The sequence below is a fragment of the Haematobia irritans genome, chromosome 2 (assembly GCF_050003625.1).
Source record: "Haematobia irritans isolate KBUSLIRL chromosome 2, ASM5000362v1, whole genome shotgun sequence".
Lineage (NCBI taxonomy): Eukaryota > Metazoa > Arthropoda > Insecta > Diptera > Muscidae > Haematobia > Haematobia irritans.
The window spans coordinates 221,786,552-221,803,392 of record NC_134398.1 but is presented as its reverse complement, the minus strand read 5'-3'; the positions used below and the strand labels follow the sequence as shown (position 1 = coordinate 221,803,392).

Below are 16,841 nucleotides of genomic sequence, written 5' to 3'. Positions count from 1 at the left end.
ATTAGGGGTATATTCCAAATTAGGTGGGTTCACATTCTAAAATTGACGTGTTTTGGAGGAAAACTTGTGTTTTGAACTTGTTTTTTAGTATGGCGAAAACGACTCGTTTTGAAGTGCTTATAAAGGGAAAACATTTCAAACCCCAAAACATGCTTGGTGAGAACGCCGTATATGTCTCTATTTTAATTGGTCTATGACAAAACCATAGACCAAGTGACTCAATTTCTATTTTTTTTTTGAAAACGAGAATGATGTTTGTTAATTTATCTAGAAGATAAGATATATGATACGATCCGAAAAGTACATAAATTTGTTAACGGTAAAACAGTGAGAGTACTTTTAATCACTTCGCAAAAAATTCGATTAGTGCACTAAATATATTTTGTGGGAGTGGAAATCTCAAGAATGCATATTTCCCAACGGAAAAGTTTATCTGAGTGTGAATAATGAAATAACTGCCAAAATTATTAGTCGCTGCTAGTCGCCAACGCCGTTAGATCTAATTCGTCTCCAATCTTTGTATACATGATACGCAACGCACGCGATCTAATTTAGTTTTCTCAGCATTGAAGTAAAGTAGAAAGCAAGAGGTGGCATCTTTAACACAGTCGAGCCAAAAAAATAACAAAATTAAGAAGCTCCAGAAGATATTTGTTTCTCTATATTTAATTTAGTATACATCGTATCAATTGGTCCCCTTCGGTAAACTAATAAAAGAGGTATTATCAAAACTACAGATTAGGAAAAGGCATACCAAGCTCGTGGGATAATTACTTCTTAAAAATTGCCAACATAACTACGGTTGCATATGTGAAGCTGCAAACTTGAGAGAATTCCATCAGTTTCCTAAAATTCACATCACTCAAAATGGATAACATGCTTAGTCCGGGGTTTTCTATACCCAGTATAGGGACACCTTCTTATACCCAGATGGAAGCAGATCAGCAAATCGTACCCAATCCTGTATACCATCAGCCGCCGCCGGCTATGCAGCAACAACAACACAATGCGCAACATGATATGAATTCGAATGGAGTCTATAGTGGACACGATCTAAGTCATATCATGGGTTCATCACCAGCGCCAGCAGTTTCGGGAAATGGCGGGACAGTCAACAATACAAATACGACGACTATGGGACAACATCCCAGCTTGCCTGTACCTCACAAACAAATGCAATCATATCAGCCTTCTTACCAAAGTTCCATGTCAGTAAGTGGAACTGGAACTACGCCACAGTCAATGATGCAGCCACAGACACCACAAAGCCTTATGTCTCCTATGGTGCCTATGAGCGATAGAACTGATAATATAAGCAATATCCATCAAACGATGGGCCCGGCAACTCCCATGACACCAATGACACCAGGTTCGGCAGATCCTGGTATTGTACCTCAATTGCAGTAAGTACAGGAATACATTACCTTCAAGAACATAAAATCAAAATCACCATTGGGTTTTCTTTTTTTTTCAGAAATATTGTATCTACAGTTAATCTATATTGCAAACTTGATCTGAAAAAGATAGCACTGCATGCTCGTAATGCTGAGTACAACCCTAAACGTTTTGCCGCTGTTATTATGCGTATACGTGAACCTCGCACAACGGCATTAATTTTCTCCTCCGGCAAAATGGTATGTACAGGAGCTAAAAGTGAAGACGACTCAAGATTGGCAGCTCGCAAATATGCTCGCATTATTCAGAAATTAGGATTTCCGGTAAGATTATGGGGAATATTATGACATTTTTATTGGAACTGTTTGTGGGGTATGTGCAAAAAATAGAACCCCATCGAATACCAAATTTTCAAATAAAGCCGAATTAACTCTAGGACGATATATTTAACCTGCCCTAATAAGCTCTGCTGTCTGTTTTTTGATAGTTGAGAATTCATTTCTCGTCAGACCTCATCCAAGGCAGATTTAGTAAGGTAGTTTTAGTATTACAAAAACCAAAATGTCAGTCGCCATATTGAAACTTTGATTGTCAGTCAAATTGAATTAAATTTCTCACTTGTTGAACAATATGTTGAACAAGTTGGAAATTTAAAATAGAGAAAATCTGGAAATGATCGATGTATGCTTCGAAATATGATACGGTCTACAAGAATAATTGAAGTAATTCTTACCATCAATTATGAGGTTAATTTATTTCGATACTTTTCTGTCATAAATTTAAAGCAAATTGAAAATTCAAAATTTTTGGTATAAAATAACTTTATTTTGAATTTTTATTTGTCACAATTGTCTATTAAACATTGGCGTAGCTAGCAACATTTTCGTAGGGGGTAAAAGCTACGATGTGTGCTCATTGTGAATATACCTCAAAAAGAGAAAAAATAAATTCTTATAGATGGGAAGAAACCATAATATTTAATTCAATGATATATAATCATGATTTGAAGAAATACTGAATGGTATTTGGTAGGGGGAGATGAAAAACCCATAAAATCCCTATGCCATTAAGCAGATACCGACAATCAAAGTTCTGCTCAAATGAAAAAATTGTAATCATCTGATAGTTTGAAACTACCTTCCTAAATATACTTTGACCTCATCCAAGCAAACATTTCCAATAAAAATTGTATATACGAATCGAAAAAATTTACCACATTTCTTGTTTTTCAGGCAAAATTTCTTGATTTTAAAATACAAAATATGGTCGGCTCTTGTGATGTCAAATTCCCCATACGCTTAGAAGGTCTTGTGCTTACCCATTGTAATTTCAGTTCATACGAACCAGAATTATTTCCTGGTCTCATTTATCGTATGGTACGACCTCGTATTGTTCTTCTGATATTTGTTTCTGGAAAAGTTGTACTAACTGGAGCAAAGGTGCGAGGAGAAATTTACGAAGCATTTGATAAGATATTCCCAATATTGAAAAAGTTTAAAAAACAATCTTAACATTTCAAATGTAGTATAATTTTTAAGAAACAAATGTTAGCATTAGTATTTGGAAAATACGATTGAGGCGTTTACTTTTCCATGGATTTAAGATAACCAGGTTTAATATGCTTAATATAATATTTTTGTTACAACCATCTATTTATGTATTTTGTTTTCTTCTTCTCTGACCCTAATTCCATTATTGAAATATTTCGTTTAGTATTTGTTAAGCGATCCTTGCTAATGATGTTCGTACGTAGTAGTAGTATAACAAACAGTTCTGCATAAAAATAAACAACAAAATTTAATTTTTTCTATGAAAATGTATGTGTTTTTATTATGGAATTACAAAAGAAAATCTAGGGATTTTTGCTTGCTCTACTTAAAATTCCACTTTACAAACACTGAGCCATCAAACCTCCCAAATTGTCGAATTCAATCTTTTCTGTGATATTCTTGGTTTTGATTTTCTCATCTTGGGATGCAATCATTACCAGATGGCCTTGAGTTTTCCATCCATTTTGTTTTACCCACTTTTCCAAAGTAGAATCTGCAAAGAAAGACAATAGTTTGTATTAAATGGAAATAAAAGACACGGCCTGTATATGTACAGGAAGCATATATAATAATAAAAAATGATGTTTGCGATATATTTCCCTGAAGAAATCCATTTCAAAAACAATTATCAGTCCTGTAAGCAGACATATCTGCGAGGTTGTTCGGACAAGTATTCAGCCTCACCGCCTGATGCGAAAAGATTTATTTACTATCATACACAATAATCTCGCAAACGGATGCTTTCCAAAATTTCACCCAGACCCGACACGTATTTTAGTTTTAACAGCGTGAGTCAGTGTTACCAAAGAGGTTAACGTGAAAGAAGTCCCAAAATCTCATATTGGCTCCCGGTTGCCACTCGACCCGAAAATAATCTACCAAAATATGGACAACATATTACAAAAAAGACATCCAAACAAAATAAACATAATTTGTCAAAATTTTATTTCTATAGAAAATTTTGTCAATATGTTATTTCTATAGAAAATTTTATCAAAATTTTATTTCTATAGAAAATTTTGTCAAAATTTTATTTCTATAAAAATTTTTTCAAAATTTTATTTCCATAAAAATTTTGTCAAAATTTTATTTCTATATAAAATTTTGTCAACATTTTATTCTATACAAAATGTCAAAATTTTATTTCTATAGAAAATTTTGTCAAAATTTTATTTCTACAGAAAATTTTTTCAAAATTTTATTTCTATAGAAAATTTCGTCAAAATTTTATTTCTATAGAAAATCTTGTCAAAATTTTATTTCTATAGAAAATCTTGTCAAAATTTTATTTCTATAGAATATTTTTTCAAAATTTTATTTCTATAGAAAATTTTGTCAAAATATTTGTATAGAAAATTTAGTCAAAATTTTATTTGTATAGAAAATTTTGTCAAAATTTTATTTCTATAGAAGATTTTGTCAAAATTTTATTTCTATAGAAAATTTTGTCAAAATTTTATTTCTATAGAAAATTTTGTCAAAATTTTATTTCTATAGAAAATCTTGTCAAAATATTATTTCTATAGAAAATGTTGTCAAAATTTTATTTCTATAGAAAATCTTGTCAAAATATTATTTCTATAGAAATTTTTATCAAAATTTTATTTCTATAGAAAAAATTTTTATTTCTATAGAAATTTTTATCAAAATTTTATTTCTATAGAAAATTTTGTCGAAATTTTATTTCTATAGAAAATTTTGTCAAAATTTTATTTCATTCGTTTTGTTTTGTTATTATTTTATTATTCTTTTAATCATTACAGCCTGAAATCAAAAACAACAACAAAATTTTATTTCTATAGAAAATTTTGTCAAAATTTTATTTTTATAGAAAATGTTGTCAAAATTTTATTTCTATAGAACACTTTGTTAAAATTTTATTTAAAAAAAATTGTTAAAATTTTATTTCTATACAAAAATTTGGCCAATCTTTATTTCTATAGAAAATTTTATCAGATCTTTATTTTTATAGAAAATTTTGTCAACATTTTATTTTTATTTCATTCGTTTTATTTTTGTTTTGTTATTGTTGGTTTTTTTTGTTCTTTTAATCATTGTAGTTGTTTTTAACAACAAAAAAAATTATTTCTATAGAAAATTTGTCAAAATTTTATTTCTATAGAAAATTTTTTTAAAATTTTATTTCAAATGTGCGGCATGACAAAGCTGTCAATGGCGCGATGGGTGTAGGATTTGTTTACCCCGGACAAGTCAGGAGATCTTTTCAATTGATGCTATTTAAGCGGGACTGGGTTCTGTTGATAAACACGAGACCGAAACCGCGGAATTCAACGACCATGGTGAACATGTTCACGAGAAGGCGAAGATTGTTCTATTTGTCGGAAATTTGATGAAGCTGTAATCTACATAGAAGAGGAAAAGGATCAGAGCTATTGGAGCGATTCAAAGGAGAGTTGAAGTTGTTTCGTCAAATTCGGGGAAGAAACCACGAAAACGCACCGACTCCAAGCCCCGTTTCATCATGGTCTATTTGGCCTACGTAGAGCTAATTCTACATCGGTGTGCACATTTTTTTTTTATCAAAAACCTCCATTATTCTTTCATGTCTTACCTTCAATTCCACCCAAAAGTTCTTTCAGCAAATCCTTGCGAATTGTCTGGAAGGTAATACCAACAACATGACAAACGAATTTACGTATGGAATCATGGAAACCAGTAATGTGACGGAATAACATTGTATTCATATCTGCTCTTTGCCAGAACAATGTGAAATCGGCACGTTCCAAAATATCAGCTAAATCAATAATGGTTTGGACAACTTCATTTTTCATTTGTTGGGGCAACAATAGACACTTGGCCATGACAAAATCGGTATGTGGCAGGTTTGTTAAGCATTTCAAGAGAATGATATTCGTAATGTTGTAGTTCAACATATGAGGATTGAATTGATATAATTTTAGAACAGCCAAATTAGCTTCCAAATCGTAGGTATTGTTTTTAGCCTGTTCCTCAACATACGATTCCAATGTTTTCAAATGGTCTGGATTGTATCTGCAAAAATAATGAATATACAAGAAGTTCGTACCCATTAGCATTTGAAGGTTAGGTTTTGTTGTATTGTTCGCGTGTTAAGTGTTTCTTACCTTTCGATGCATCCTAACATTTCTTGGATGGTTTGGCTTACACCTCCAGATATTGTTACACGTGGTGTTTGTGGCATGATTTATTATTGTGTAAGATTTCTTCTGGCTAAACTAAAGCAATTAAATATAAAGATTAATAATTAAGAAGATCAATGTCGCAAAAACTATACCAACAAAAGTGACGTTTATTGGAAAAAGGGAGAGAGAGCAAAACAATGTTGCCTTCGTTCGGAAAATTAAGAGCTGTCAAACTACCATTAACAGAGTAGTGCTAACGTATATCCTACGTAGGGATACGTGGCGTAAATCGTAACGCAATGGTCGTTGATTATAGCAAAATGTATGTCTATAAAAATACTGAAATTATAAATGATATTAAGAAAATAATGTTGCCGGAAAAGCTAAATCATGCGTTGGATGTTTTGCATCCAAGTTTTAAATAGCTTTGATAACAATATAATTGTATTTATATATATTTTTGCAATTTAAAATGAGAGTTTTGGTGAAAAAACAAACCGAAAGTACTTTTAGCTTTTAGGCCTTACAAAATAAATCAATTATTACAAAGGTTGCACAGCGAATTCCCATAGTATGGCCACATGTATACATTTATCCAATCTTATAAAAATGTGAATATTGATCATTTACATTTTTATCCCATAAAGTCCTGTATGCACATCTAGAGAAAATTTCGTTTACGATAACGATATTTTCCCAATTATTTATTATGGGAGCAAATATCAGCAGTCGATAACGACGTCTCCAAGAATTTTCGCTGCTAATATATACAAACATTTCTTATGGGCAGCAGAATTTCACTATAGGGCTGTATTGGACTGTAAGAATAACAACAAACGTGTGCATGTGGACAACTATGTCCTCATGCCACATATCTATATTTATTGTTTTGACACCATTTCCAAATTTCCAAAGTTACCAAACCTCTATATTTACAAATTTCGTTCTATAAACCAACCACAATTCCCTAGCAGGGGGTATGCAGTGGGAGATAAATGCTTTATATGCAACCCCGTTGTGGCGATAAAGCCTTAAGAATGATGAAATGACGGTTGGATTAAGCAATACTAAAATTCTTCATCGTCTACATTCCTTAGTTACATACATTTTAGGGATGTTTTGTAAATGAAAAATCTCAATTTTTCGGCAGCAAACTAATAAATAATTGTTTTAAGATTGGATGGTAATTGTCAAAGTCTTTAGTGATTTAGAATATTGGTTAAAGATAAAACTCCATAATAAAATTCCAGTGGAATTTTGTTTTGTTGTCCATAATATTGAATTGTATTGCTTTATTTATTTGCTAGCGAAAATTACGTGAACCGTATTATTATCGATTTTTTACATTTTGCTCCCATTAGAAATACATAGCAAGGCTGTGTTACCGGAACGCAAACAAATTTTTTAAACCTTACATATTATTTCGGTTATGAAAGTGTCAGTGGACCAGAGTTTATGCATGGTTTTTTATATTTTGGTTATTACACAGTAGTGCTAATCGTGATTTCAAAAGAAGTTCATTGACTCGAGTACTGAAGATGAAGTGTGATTTTATTTTAAAGTATGCCCTTTTAACCAAAATTTCATTTACATGGCGGTAATGCAGTGGTACAGTCTTTTACAGCCTGTTATCAAGCTCTAGCGAAGTTTTCTGCTGCGCCCCAATTTAAGCCTGGTATCCATCTTTTGCGAATTTTGTTTTGCTTGTCAATAATATTGACTTGTGTTGCTTTATTTGCTAGCGAAAATGTCGAGAGACGTTATTATCGATTATTTAAATTTTACTCCCTTTATGTCCTTTACATATTATCAGTTATTCCGGAAAGAAACTTACAGTGTGTCGCATCGATACGACTTGTCGGCGATGAATAAATAATCGGTTAATGTGTTATCGATCCCATAAACATGCAGCAGTATCGATTATGCCTTCGGACTTAACTTATAATGTGCACAATATATGAGATATTGTCGACACGAGCACTGTCGTCCGGAATAACTGATAGTCTGTAAAGCGCATTACAGATACATAGGAAGGCTGTGCTACATGCACGCAAACCAAATTTCAACTAGAGGTACATAACGGCCTTCTCGTGAAATCGAAAGTTCTTACTTCTTATACTTAGTCATTGTATGATTTCCACATTTTCACAAATAAAATAAACCTCGATTAGTATCTATTCTGAAGTGATTTTAAATATTTTATTTCGTATTGTATCAATGCTTTTTCTCACTTTCTTTCTTATGACCACTCTTTTTATGTTCCTTTTTCTTCTCCTCTTTGCCCCATTTTTTACTTTCCTCGCCTCCTTCATGATGTTTCTTCTCTTTCTTGTACTTTTTGTGATCTTCATCGTGGTGTCCTTTCTTGAAGCTTCCTTTTTTGCTTTTATGTTCCTTCTTTTTGCCCTCCTCATGCTCCTCACCACCTTTATATTCTTTTTCTTCCTTGTCATGGTGTTTATGTTCCTTGCCATACTTTTTGTGATGGCCACCTTTGTCCTCATCATCGTAGAACTTTTTATCCTTTACGTATTCGTCTTTGTGAAACTTTTTGTGATGTTCCAATTCTTTGTGGCCTTTTTTATGTTTCTTCTTTTGATGATGTTTCCCACCCTTTTTCTCTTTGCCATGCTTATGTTCTTCGCCATATTCGTCTTCTTCGTCATAGTGTTTCTTCTTTTTCCCGCCATCATGGTCATAGTGATGTTTGTGATCTTCCTCTTCGTGATGTTTCTTTTCATCGTCTTCCCATAGGCTATGCTCCTTCATACCCTTATCGAATTCGTGTTTCTTTTCTTCACTCTCCTCATCTTCATATTTTTTACCTTCGGATTCTTTTTCCTCGGAAGATTCCTCCTTATGCTTCTTTGCCCACACAATATTTAGTGTGAGCAAAGTAAAGATCAACAAGACTTTTAGCGAGTGTCCCATTGTGATGAATATTACCACTGATACTATCCATGAAATTATGATTTCAGTTATTTTATACCTTTGAGTTTGTGTGGACAACTCGTTTGCATTTGACCATAAATTTTTGAGACCACAAATTGATTTCTTGTAATGTGGACCACAAAATTGAGTTATTGAACACTTACATATTATTTCGGTTATGAAAGTGTCAGTGGATCAAATTGTATGCATGGTTTATTGATATTTTGGCATTTCATAGTAGTGCTAATTTGGATTTCAAACGAAGTTCATTGACTCGAGTACTGAAGAGGAAGTGTGGTTTTATTTTAGATTTCATTTACATGCCGGTAATACAGTGCTACAGCCTGTTATTAAGCTCTAGCGAAGATTTCTGTTAAATCCCAATAATAGAGTTTTGCCATATATTGCTTATGAGGGCAAAGTGTTAATAATCGATAAAAACGTCTCATAGAAATTTCGGTATCAAAAATAACAATGAATAGCTGAAATTTCGTTAGAAGTGCCTACCGGTCTTAAACCCGGTATCCAAGTCTCGTGAACATTTCTGTTGCATGTCAATAAGGGAGCTTTTCTATGTATATTTTATGGACCAGTCGATAACAACGCCGTTACCAAAGTGCTTAGATGTGTGGTATGTAGCTCTAACGAAATTTCCACTTCTTTAAGATCTTTAAGAATTGTATCATTACTTTTGCAACCGAAATTAGGACAATGTTATCGACTATTTGTATTTGGTCCTATAATACATGACAAAACAGCCTTATTGCCTCGCAACAGGAATTTATGTAAGAGCTGTATACCAGGCAATGAAATGAAATGAGTTGTGGAGTCAGTCGTTTTTTTTGATATTTTGCCAAATAAATAATTTTTATAATTTTTGTTATGAATTCTAACGCTTTCATGAAACGTTTGGCCTCAAATATTTTCAAAAATTCGCAGTGTTTCTACAATGGATGTAGCATTTTTCCCCAATAAAATTTAAATAATTTGTACCATCCCAATAAACACAGGATGAGCGTTTTTCAAATGCAACAACTTTTCAGTTTGAGGGTAAATATAATTTTCAACATAAATTCAACTTGACTTGAAATAGCTCATCTTCAATACATCTTCAAATTGTTTGCGAATTACTTCCAATTTGCCAAAATGTTGACGAAATCTTTGAAAATGTGTTGAATATAATATGAGAAAACTTTGACAAAACACTACCCTAAAATGCAACGAAAAAACCATGTGGTTTTCAATACTTATTTGGGCAACGAAGTTCGTGGTCAATTGCAAGAAATTAAAATAAAATGGAAAATTTTAGACAAATAACCAAATAGTTTATAAAAATAGGTAAGTGAAAATAAAAAAATGAAATAAAACTTTAAGGAAGTCACTAAATGTATATCTCTTTGAAGAAAACTAAAATTATGAATTCTACGTTCTTGAAAACATTAAAAAGCTGACCGATGAAAAAATGGTGGACAATTAACTGGAACTGCTTCAAATAGTTTATAATAATTGGTACGTCAATATGAAAAATTAGATCAACACTTTAGAGAAGTCTCTAAATTTAAATCTCTTTGCAGAAAACTAAAATCTTTGGATGCTACATTCTTGCAAACATTAAGAAGCTGACCAATGAAAAATGAGTGGCTTATCGACAAGAAAAAGTTTCCAGAAACAAGTGCAACCAATTAAAATTGTTAAAAACAACAAATTGTTGAAATCAACAACTTCTGGATGAAAATGTGCATCACATCGTCAGTTTAATTCATATGCTATTATCAGTTTAAAATGGATATATTGTGAATTCCTTCTGCTGGAAATCAATTTTAACACGCGGTCCAGTACGTTCCTAATTTCAAATTGCCCGCATGTTAATAAATTTTAATGCTGTTTTATGACACCAACAGGAAGGAAATCGAATTATCAATGCAAAAGTCTTTACTAATAATGTTTAAGATATTTAAAGTTGTGTTGTTTTTTTTCTTATATGTTGATATGTTTAATAAGATTATTATTTATCAATTGGTATTATTTTGATGAAAATGAATAAATTATACAAAATTCATAGAATTTTGGCTTTGACTTTCAATTTGAAGTGGGGATATCATTCATACAAATTTAGGTTGAAAAGTATTTGCAACGATGTTAATTTTGAATTTGACTCGCATCGACAATTGTTTGACAAGTTATTGAGTAGCAATGCATTTCAATTTGAGGATAACACTTGAGATATTATTGCTAATGTGTTGAATTTCACTGTTGAGGGTAATGCCTGTTTTTTGTTGAGAACGCGATTTTCTCAACAATTTCTCAACTTGAATATTACCCTAATCCTTTGAAAAAAAGTTTGAAAAATTGTTGAAATTTAGCATTTTTCAAACGTTTGTGTTTATTGGGATAATAAAAAATTACAAAAATGGGAAAAACGCGTTATAGAAAATTTAATTAAATACCTAAATGTAAAAATAAAGAACATCCTTGGGAGCAGTGTTGCCAGTATTTTTCTGGCTCTTCTCCCCAAATTATGATGTTTTCGTCCCCAAAAATCGCCAATTTAAATTTAAATTCCTCACAAAAATTCCCAATACATTGTTGACAAGTTTTTTTTTGTGAAAAAAAAAATAATAATAATAGAACAAAAATAAAGAAAATGGTTCTATTGTAGAAATTCAGTAATAATTTAAAAATTAAAATTTTTGTCAAATCCTGCAAGCTGCAATAACATCAAGATTTCGAACCACAACACCAAGAGACTGGTGATCTACCAGAAGTGGTAGATTTTTTATTGTTGGCTACATTTTGCAAAGAGGTACTTCATATATTTTCTATAGAAATAAACTTCTGACAAAATTTTCTATATAGGAATAAAATTTTGATAAAATGTTCTATAGAAATAAAACTTTGACTTTCTATAGAAATAAAACAATCCCCAACACTGGAGTGAGTGTAAAGAGAGAGAGAGAGAGAGAAAATGATTTATAGTGAGAACCAGCGTTGCCACAATGAGTTTTTATTTTGGATCAACATTTTTCCGAAATTGGACCAAAATTCGTGCCAGCGGACCATTTTTCCAAATTAAATTAATATCATTAAAGAGCTAAAATTTTTCCAAAATTATACTTCGATACTTCGAGAAAACTTTATTTCTATATAAAATTTTGTCAACACTTTATTATTATAGAAAATTTTGACAACATTTTATTTCTATTGAAAAATTTGTCAAAATTTTATTTATATAGAAAATTTTGTCAAAATTTTATTTATATAGAAAATTTTGTCACAATTTTATTTCTATAGAAAATTTTGTCAAAATTTTATTTCTATAGAAAATTTGGTCAAAATTTTCTTCCTATAGAAAATTTTGTTAGATTTTTATTTTTATAGAAAATTTTGTTTAATTTTTATTTCTATAGAAAATTTTGTCAAAACTTTATTTCTATAGAAGATTTTGTCAAAATTTTATTTCTATAGAAAATTTCGTCAAAATTTTATTTCTGTAGAAAATTTTGTCAAAATTTTGTTTCTATAGAAAATTTGGCAAAATTTTATTTCTGTGGAAAATTTTGTCAAAAATGTATTTCTATAGAAAATTTTGTCAAAATGTTATTTGTATAGAAAATTTTGTCAAAATGTTATTTCTATAGAAAATTTTGTCAAAATGTTATTTCTATAGAAAATTTTGTCAAAATTTTATTTCTATAAAAAATTTTGCCAAAATTTTATTTCTATAGAAAATTTTGTCAAAATGTTATTTCTATAGAAAATTTTGTCAAAATTTTATTTCCGTAGAAAGTTTTGGTAAAATTTTATTACCGTAGAAAGTTTTGGTAAAATTTTATTTCTATAGAAAATTTTCTCAATTTTTTATTTCCACAGAAAATTTTCTTAAAATTTTATTTCCCCAGAAAATTTTGTAAAAATTTTATGTCTATAGAAAATTTTGGAAAAATTTTATGTCTATAGAAAATTTTGGAAAATTTCTGATTTGATGAAAATGGACCAAATTCAACCAAATTCCATTCCCTGGTGAGAACTATGTTAACAAAGAATTCTAGTGTTGCCACCAGTCAGAACGAAACCACAATGCTAGTTCTGTTGTAAACTTCCGTCTAAGGACCTGTTCGTGGAATTTTTGTTCGCCTCGATACGAACGATTCGTCAATTCCCATATTGATATCTCGAAAATCAGAGACTTTTTAGCTTAGGTTAGGTTAGGTGGCAGCCCGATGTATCAGGCTCACTTAGACTATTCAGTCCACATTGGTGAACTTCTCTCTTATCATTGAGTGCTGCCCGATTCCATGCTAAGCTCAATGACAAGGGACCTCCTTTTTATAGCCGAGTCCGAACGGCGTTCCACATTGCAGTGATACCACTTAGAGAAGCTTTGAAACCCTCAAAAATGTCACCAGCATTACTGAAGTGGGATAATCCACCTGTGAAAAACTTTTTGGTGTTCGGTCGAAGCAGGAAGCAGGAACCCATGACCTTGTGTATGCAAGGCGGACATGCTAACCATTGCACCATGGTGGCTCCCTTGGGATTCTTTGGAATCCCAATTGTTTCAGTGTTCGATAGTAAATCATAAATAATGAGTTCATGACATATTTCAGGATTTTCTAGCAAATATATCAAAAGTTATTTTAGTTTCAATCTAGACGAACGATTCGTGTCCACTCGATTTTGTATTTCATGAGCAAGCAGTAAAGACCGGTATGTATTTCTTATGGTAGCGAAATGTAAACAGTCGATAATAACCCGTCACGGAATTTTCGTTAGCGAATCTATAGCAATGCATTTCTGGGTATCGGAAATTTCCACTACAAGTGCACACCGGGTTTTAAGATAGAAATAAATAAATGAATAGTCGATAACACCGTAACTATCAATTTTCGAAAAAAATACGCAGAGAGGTATATGATTATAATGTCACGTAGGCTGCGATAAGTAAGCCCAGTATATTCCATTACAGAAAATTTAATTTAATCCCGGTAATATATTTCTTATAAGTAGCATGGTCTTTAAATCAAAACTTGAAAAAGAAAACCGTAAGGCAGAGACAGTGTTTCACTTCATCCATCTTTCGCAGACAAATGTACCATGGCAGACATGCTATTTCATGTGAACAAAAATGACCTATGCAAATACTTTCTGCATTCATATAACAATAAAGGATTAAAGCGAGAAAAAAACATTACACGTTGGCTCTCTTGAATCTGAGCCCGTGTAAAATAACAGAAGGATGCATGAATGGCCGGACGGATACGGTTATAGACCAATCCATGCATATAAAAAACATGTAAATAAATTTAATGAACATATATATACTCAATCGGACAGCATAGTATAAATGTGGACAAATATTTTGATTTTTTTTTCCATTGTTCCCAGGAAGGTGTCCATGCGAAAAATGCAATTAACCAAATTTGTGTTGCATTGTATTTTTTTCGTTTCATTTGCATAACTGTTGAATGCTGAATAAAAATTTCAATAGCAATAATAAATATATGTAAATATGTATACGAACAATTAATTTTAATAATCCAACAGTGAAGTGAATCGATGAATAAATGATTACGATTAATTGGTTTTTATAGTTAGTATATGTTCACAGATTTTTTGTAAATCAAACCCATTTTTATATAGTGTCAAGCCAGTTGTGCAGCTCTTGCGGAAATTTAGGAGTAGCATTGTCGATAACCATTCCTCACAATCCATTTCTTATGGATAACAAAAATTTGTTTACTTGTCAAAAAAGCTGTGTGTTGTATTACTCGGATTACATCGTAAATAATCGATAACACCATATCCAAAATTTCTCCTAGATGTTTAGAGAAATTTAGATAATTATTTTGCTCCCATAAGCAATACATTGCAAATTTGTGTTTTCGCAAGAGCCGCATGCCGGTCTATAAAAAAATTGTTTTCTATGGAAAATTTCGTCACTTTTTTCTATCTACTGAAAATTTTGTCAAAATTTTATTTCTATAGAAAATTTTGTCAAAATTTTATTTCTATAGAAAATTTCGTTAAAATTTTATTTCTATAGAAAATTTTGTAAAAATTTTATTTCTATAGAAAATTTTGCCAAAATTTTATTTCTATAGAAAATTTCGTAAAAATTTTATTTCCTTAGAAAATTTTGTCAACATTTTATTTCTATAGAAAATTTCGTCAACATTTTATTTCTATAGAAAATTTCGTGAAAATTTTATTTCTATAGAAAATTTCGTCAACATTTTATTTCTAAAGAAAATTTTGTTTTGTAAAATTTTATTTCTATAGAAAATTTTGTCAAAATTTCATTGCTATAGAAAATTTTGTCACAATTTTACTTCCATAGAAAATTTTGTCACAATTTTATTTTTACAGAAAATTTTGTTAAAATTTTATTTCTATAGAAAATTTTCTTAAAATTTTATTTCTATACAAAATTTTGTCAAAATTTTATTTTTATAGAAAATTTTGTGAAAATTTGATTTCCTTAGAAAATTTTGTCAAAATTTTATTTCTATAGAAAATTTTGTCAAAATTATATTTCTATAAAAAATGTTGTCAACATTTTATTTCTATAGAAAATTTAGTGAAAATTTTATTTCTATAGAAAATTTTGTCAAAATTTTATTTCTATAGAAGATTTTGTCAAAATTTTATATCTATAGAAAATTTTATCAAAATTTCATTGCTATAGAAAATTTTGTCAAAATTTTATTCCTATAGAAAATTTTGTCAAAATTTTATTTCTATAGAAAATTTTGTCAAAATTTTATTTCTATAGGGGAAATTTTGTTAAAATTTTATTTATATAGAAAATAATATAGCAAACTTAAATTTTATTTCATGAATTTCCATTCATTTCAATTCATTCGTTATCACATTAATTATGTAAAGCTTTAATTAACCAATTTGTACAATATTGCACGCCAATATTGAATTCTTGAGGTGTCATTGGAAAATATTAAAATGGAAGTTATCAATACACATACCAGAATTACTTGGTATATGAATGCAGTTCTTAAAATGACTATTAAGGATATTAAAAAATTGTCCCATGAGTGATTGAAACATTTAAAAAATTTATTATGTAATACGATATTTTTCAAGGTGCTTGAAAAAATCTTAAAATTTTATGAATTACAAATTATTTAAAACATTTATAAATGTTTCCAGGTCCCTTAAAATTATTATGAACTAAATATTCTTCTTGTATATTCCATATGCATATATCAGCACATCACACATATTAACTTTAAAACGCCACTTTCTTTATACAATAATCGGATATGAAAAGCTTTTGCTCTTATTCTCATATTGTCTGCAAGTTTTTGTTCGATAAAGATTCACAAAAGGTAAATTTGACATACATATCGATTATAAAAATTAATTTAATTTTTTAATCTTCAACTCCAGGCTATTTTCATTTGAATCTTTCATGCAGAGTAAAGCTTGTATAAACATTGTACACGAAGGTAATTCAAAAACGCAAAATTTCATATCTGCATACGTACATCGCTCAGGTTGTTCATGTGTGCGGAAATCTACACACACACACATATGCATAAGTATAAAATGTATTGATCACTAATACGAAGGATATGAGTAATGGTAAAAAATATTATTATACTAAATCTGGTATATCGTCATATACGGGGTTACGTTGTGTAACTATATGTATGTATTTTTACATTTTTGATGTAAAAAAGGAGTGACATTAATTGTATTAGAACTATGTCATATGTTAGTAATACACGAGGAGAAATAATATATTGGAGAAGGGTTTCACTAAACATTGAGAGAGGATAGCTGACACAACCCAGTGGTAAAAAACGTCATTACCAAATCGATTATA

General features: G+C 30.4%; 3 protein-coding genes and 1 long non-coding RNA gene across 5 annotated transcripts; 2 read left to right on the top strand and 2 right to left on the bottom strand.

Moving 5' to 3' along the window:
• Positions 1-573: 573 nt before the first annotated feature.
• Tbp (TATA binding protein) lies at positions 574-3,211 on the top strand. The gene is made up of 3 exons (XM_075297517.1): positions 574-1,403; positions 1,475-1,718; positions 2,628-3,211. Exons 1-3 carry the CDS (start codon positions 868-870, stop codon positions 2,904-2,906), a joined length of 1,059 nt encoding a protein of 352 aa, XP_075153632.1. The 5' UTR covers positions 574-867; the 3' UTR covers positions 2,907-3,211.
• On the bottom strand, positions 3,192-6,292 carry eIF3k (eukaryotic translation initiation factor 3 subunit k). Of its 2 annotated transcripts, XM_075297519.1 has the most exons (4): positions 6,220-6,292; positions 6,050-6,160; positions 5,518-5,957; positions 3,192-3,438 (listed from the first exon to the last, which is right to left on the bottom strand). In XM_075297519.1, exons 2-4 carry the CDS (start codon positions 6,124-6,126, stop codon positions 3,284-3,286), a joined length of 672 nt encoding a protein of 223 aa, XP_075153634.1. In that variant the 5' UTR covers positions 6,127-6,160; positions 6,220-6,292; the 3' UTR covers positions 3,192-3,283. The 2 variants fall into 2 exon arrangements, with proteins under 2 accessions (XP_075153634.1, XP_075153633.1); XM_075297518.1 differs by lacking the exon at positions 6,220-6,292 and having other exon boundaries at positions 6,050-6,213.
• Positions 6,293-8,234: 1,942 nt separating this feature from the next.
• LOC142225336 (uncharacterized) lies at positions 8,235-9,268 on the bottom strand. Its single transcript, XM_075295108.1, has one exon. The coding sequence runs from the start codon at positions 8,996-8,998 to the stop codon at positions 8,282-8,284; it is 717 nt and encodes a 238-aa protein (XP_075151223.1). The 5' UTR covers positions 8,999-9,268; the 3' UTR covers positions 8,235-8,281.
• A 982-nt stretch (positions 9,269-10,250) lies between these two features.
• On the top strand, positions 10,251-10,670 carry LOC142225334 (uncharacterized). The gene is made up of 3 exons (XR_012719227.1): positions 10,251-10,336; positions 10,402-10,507; positions 10,573-10,670. It is a non-coding gene; the product is annotated as an uncharacterized LOC142225334 (long non-coding RNA).
• The last annotated feature ends 6,171 nt before the right edge of the window (positions 10,671-16,841 follow it).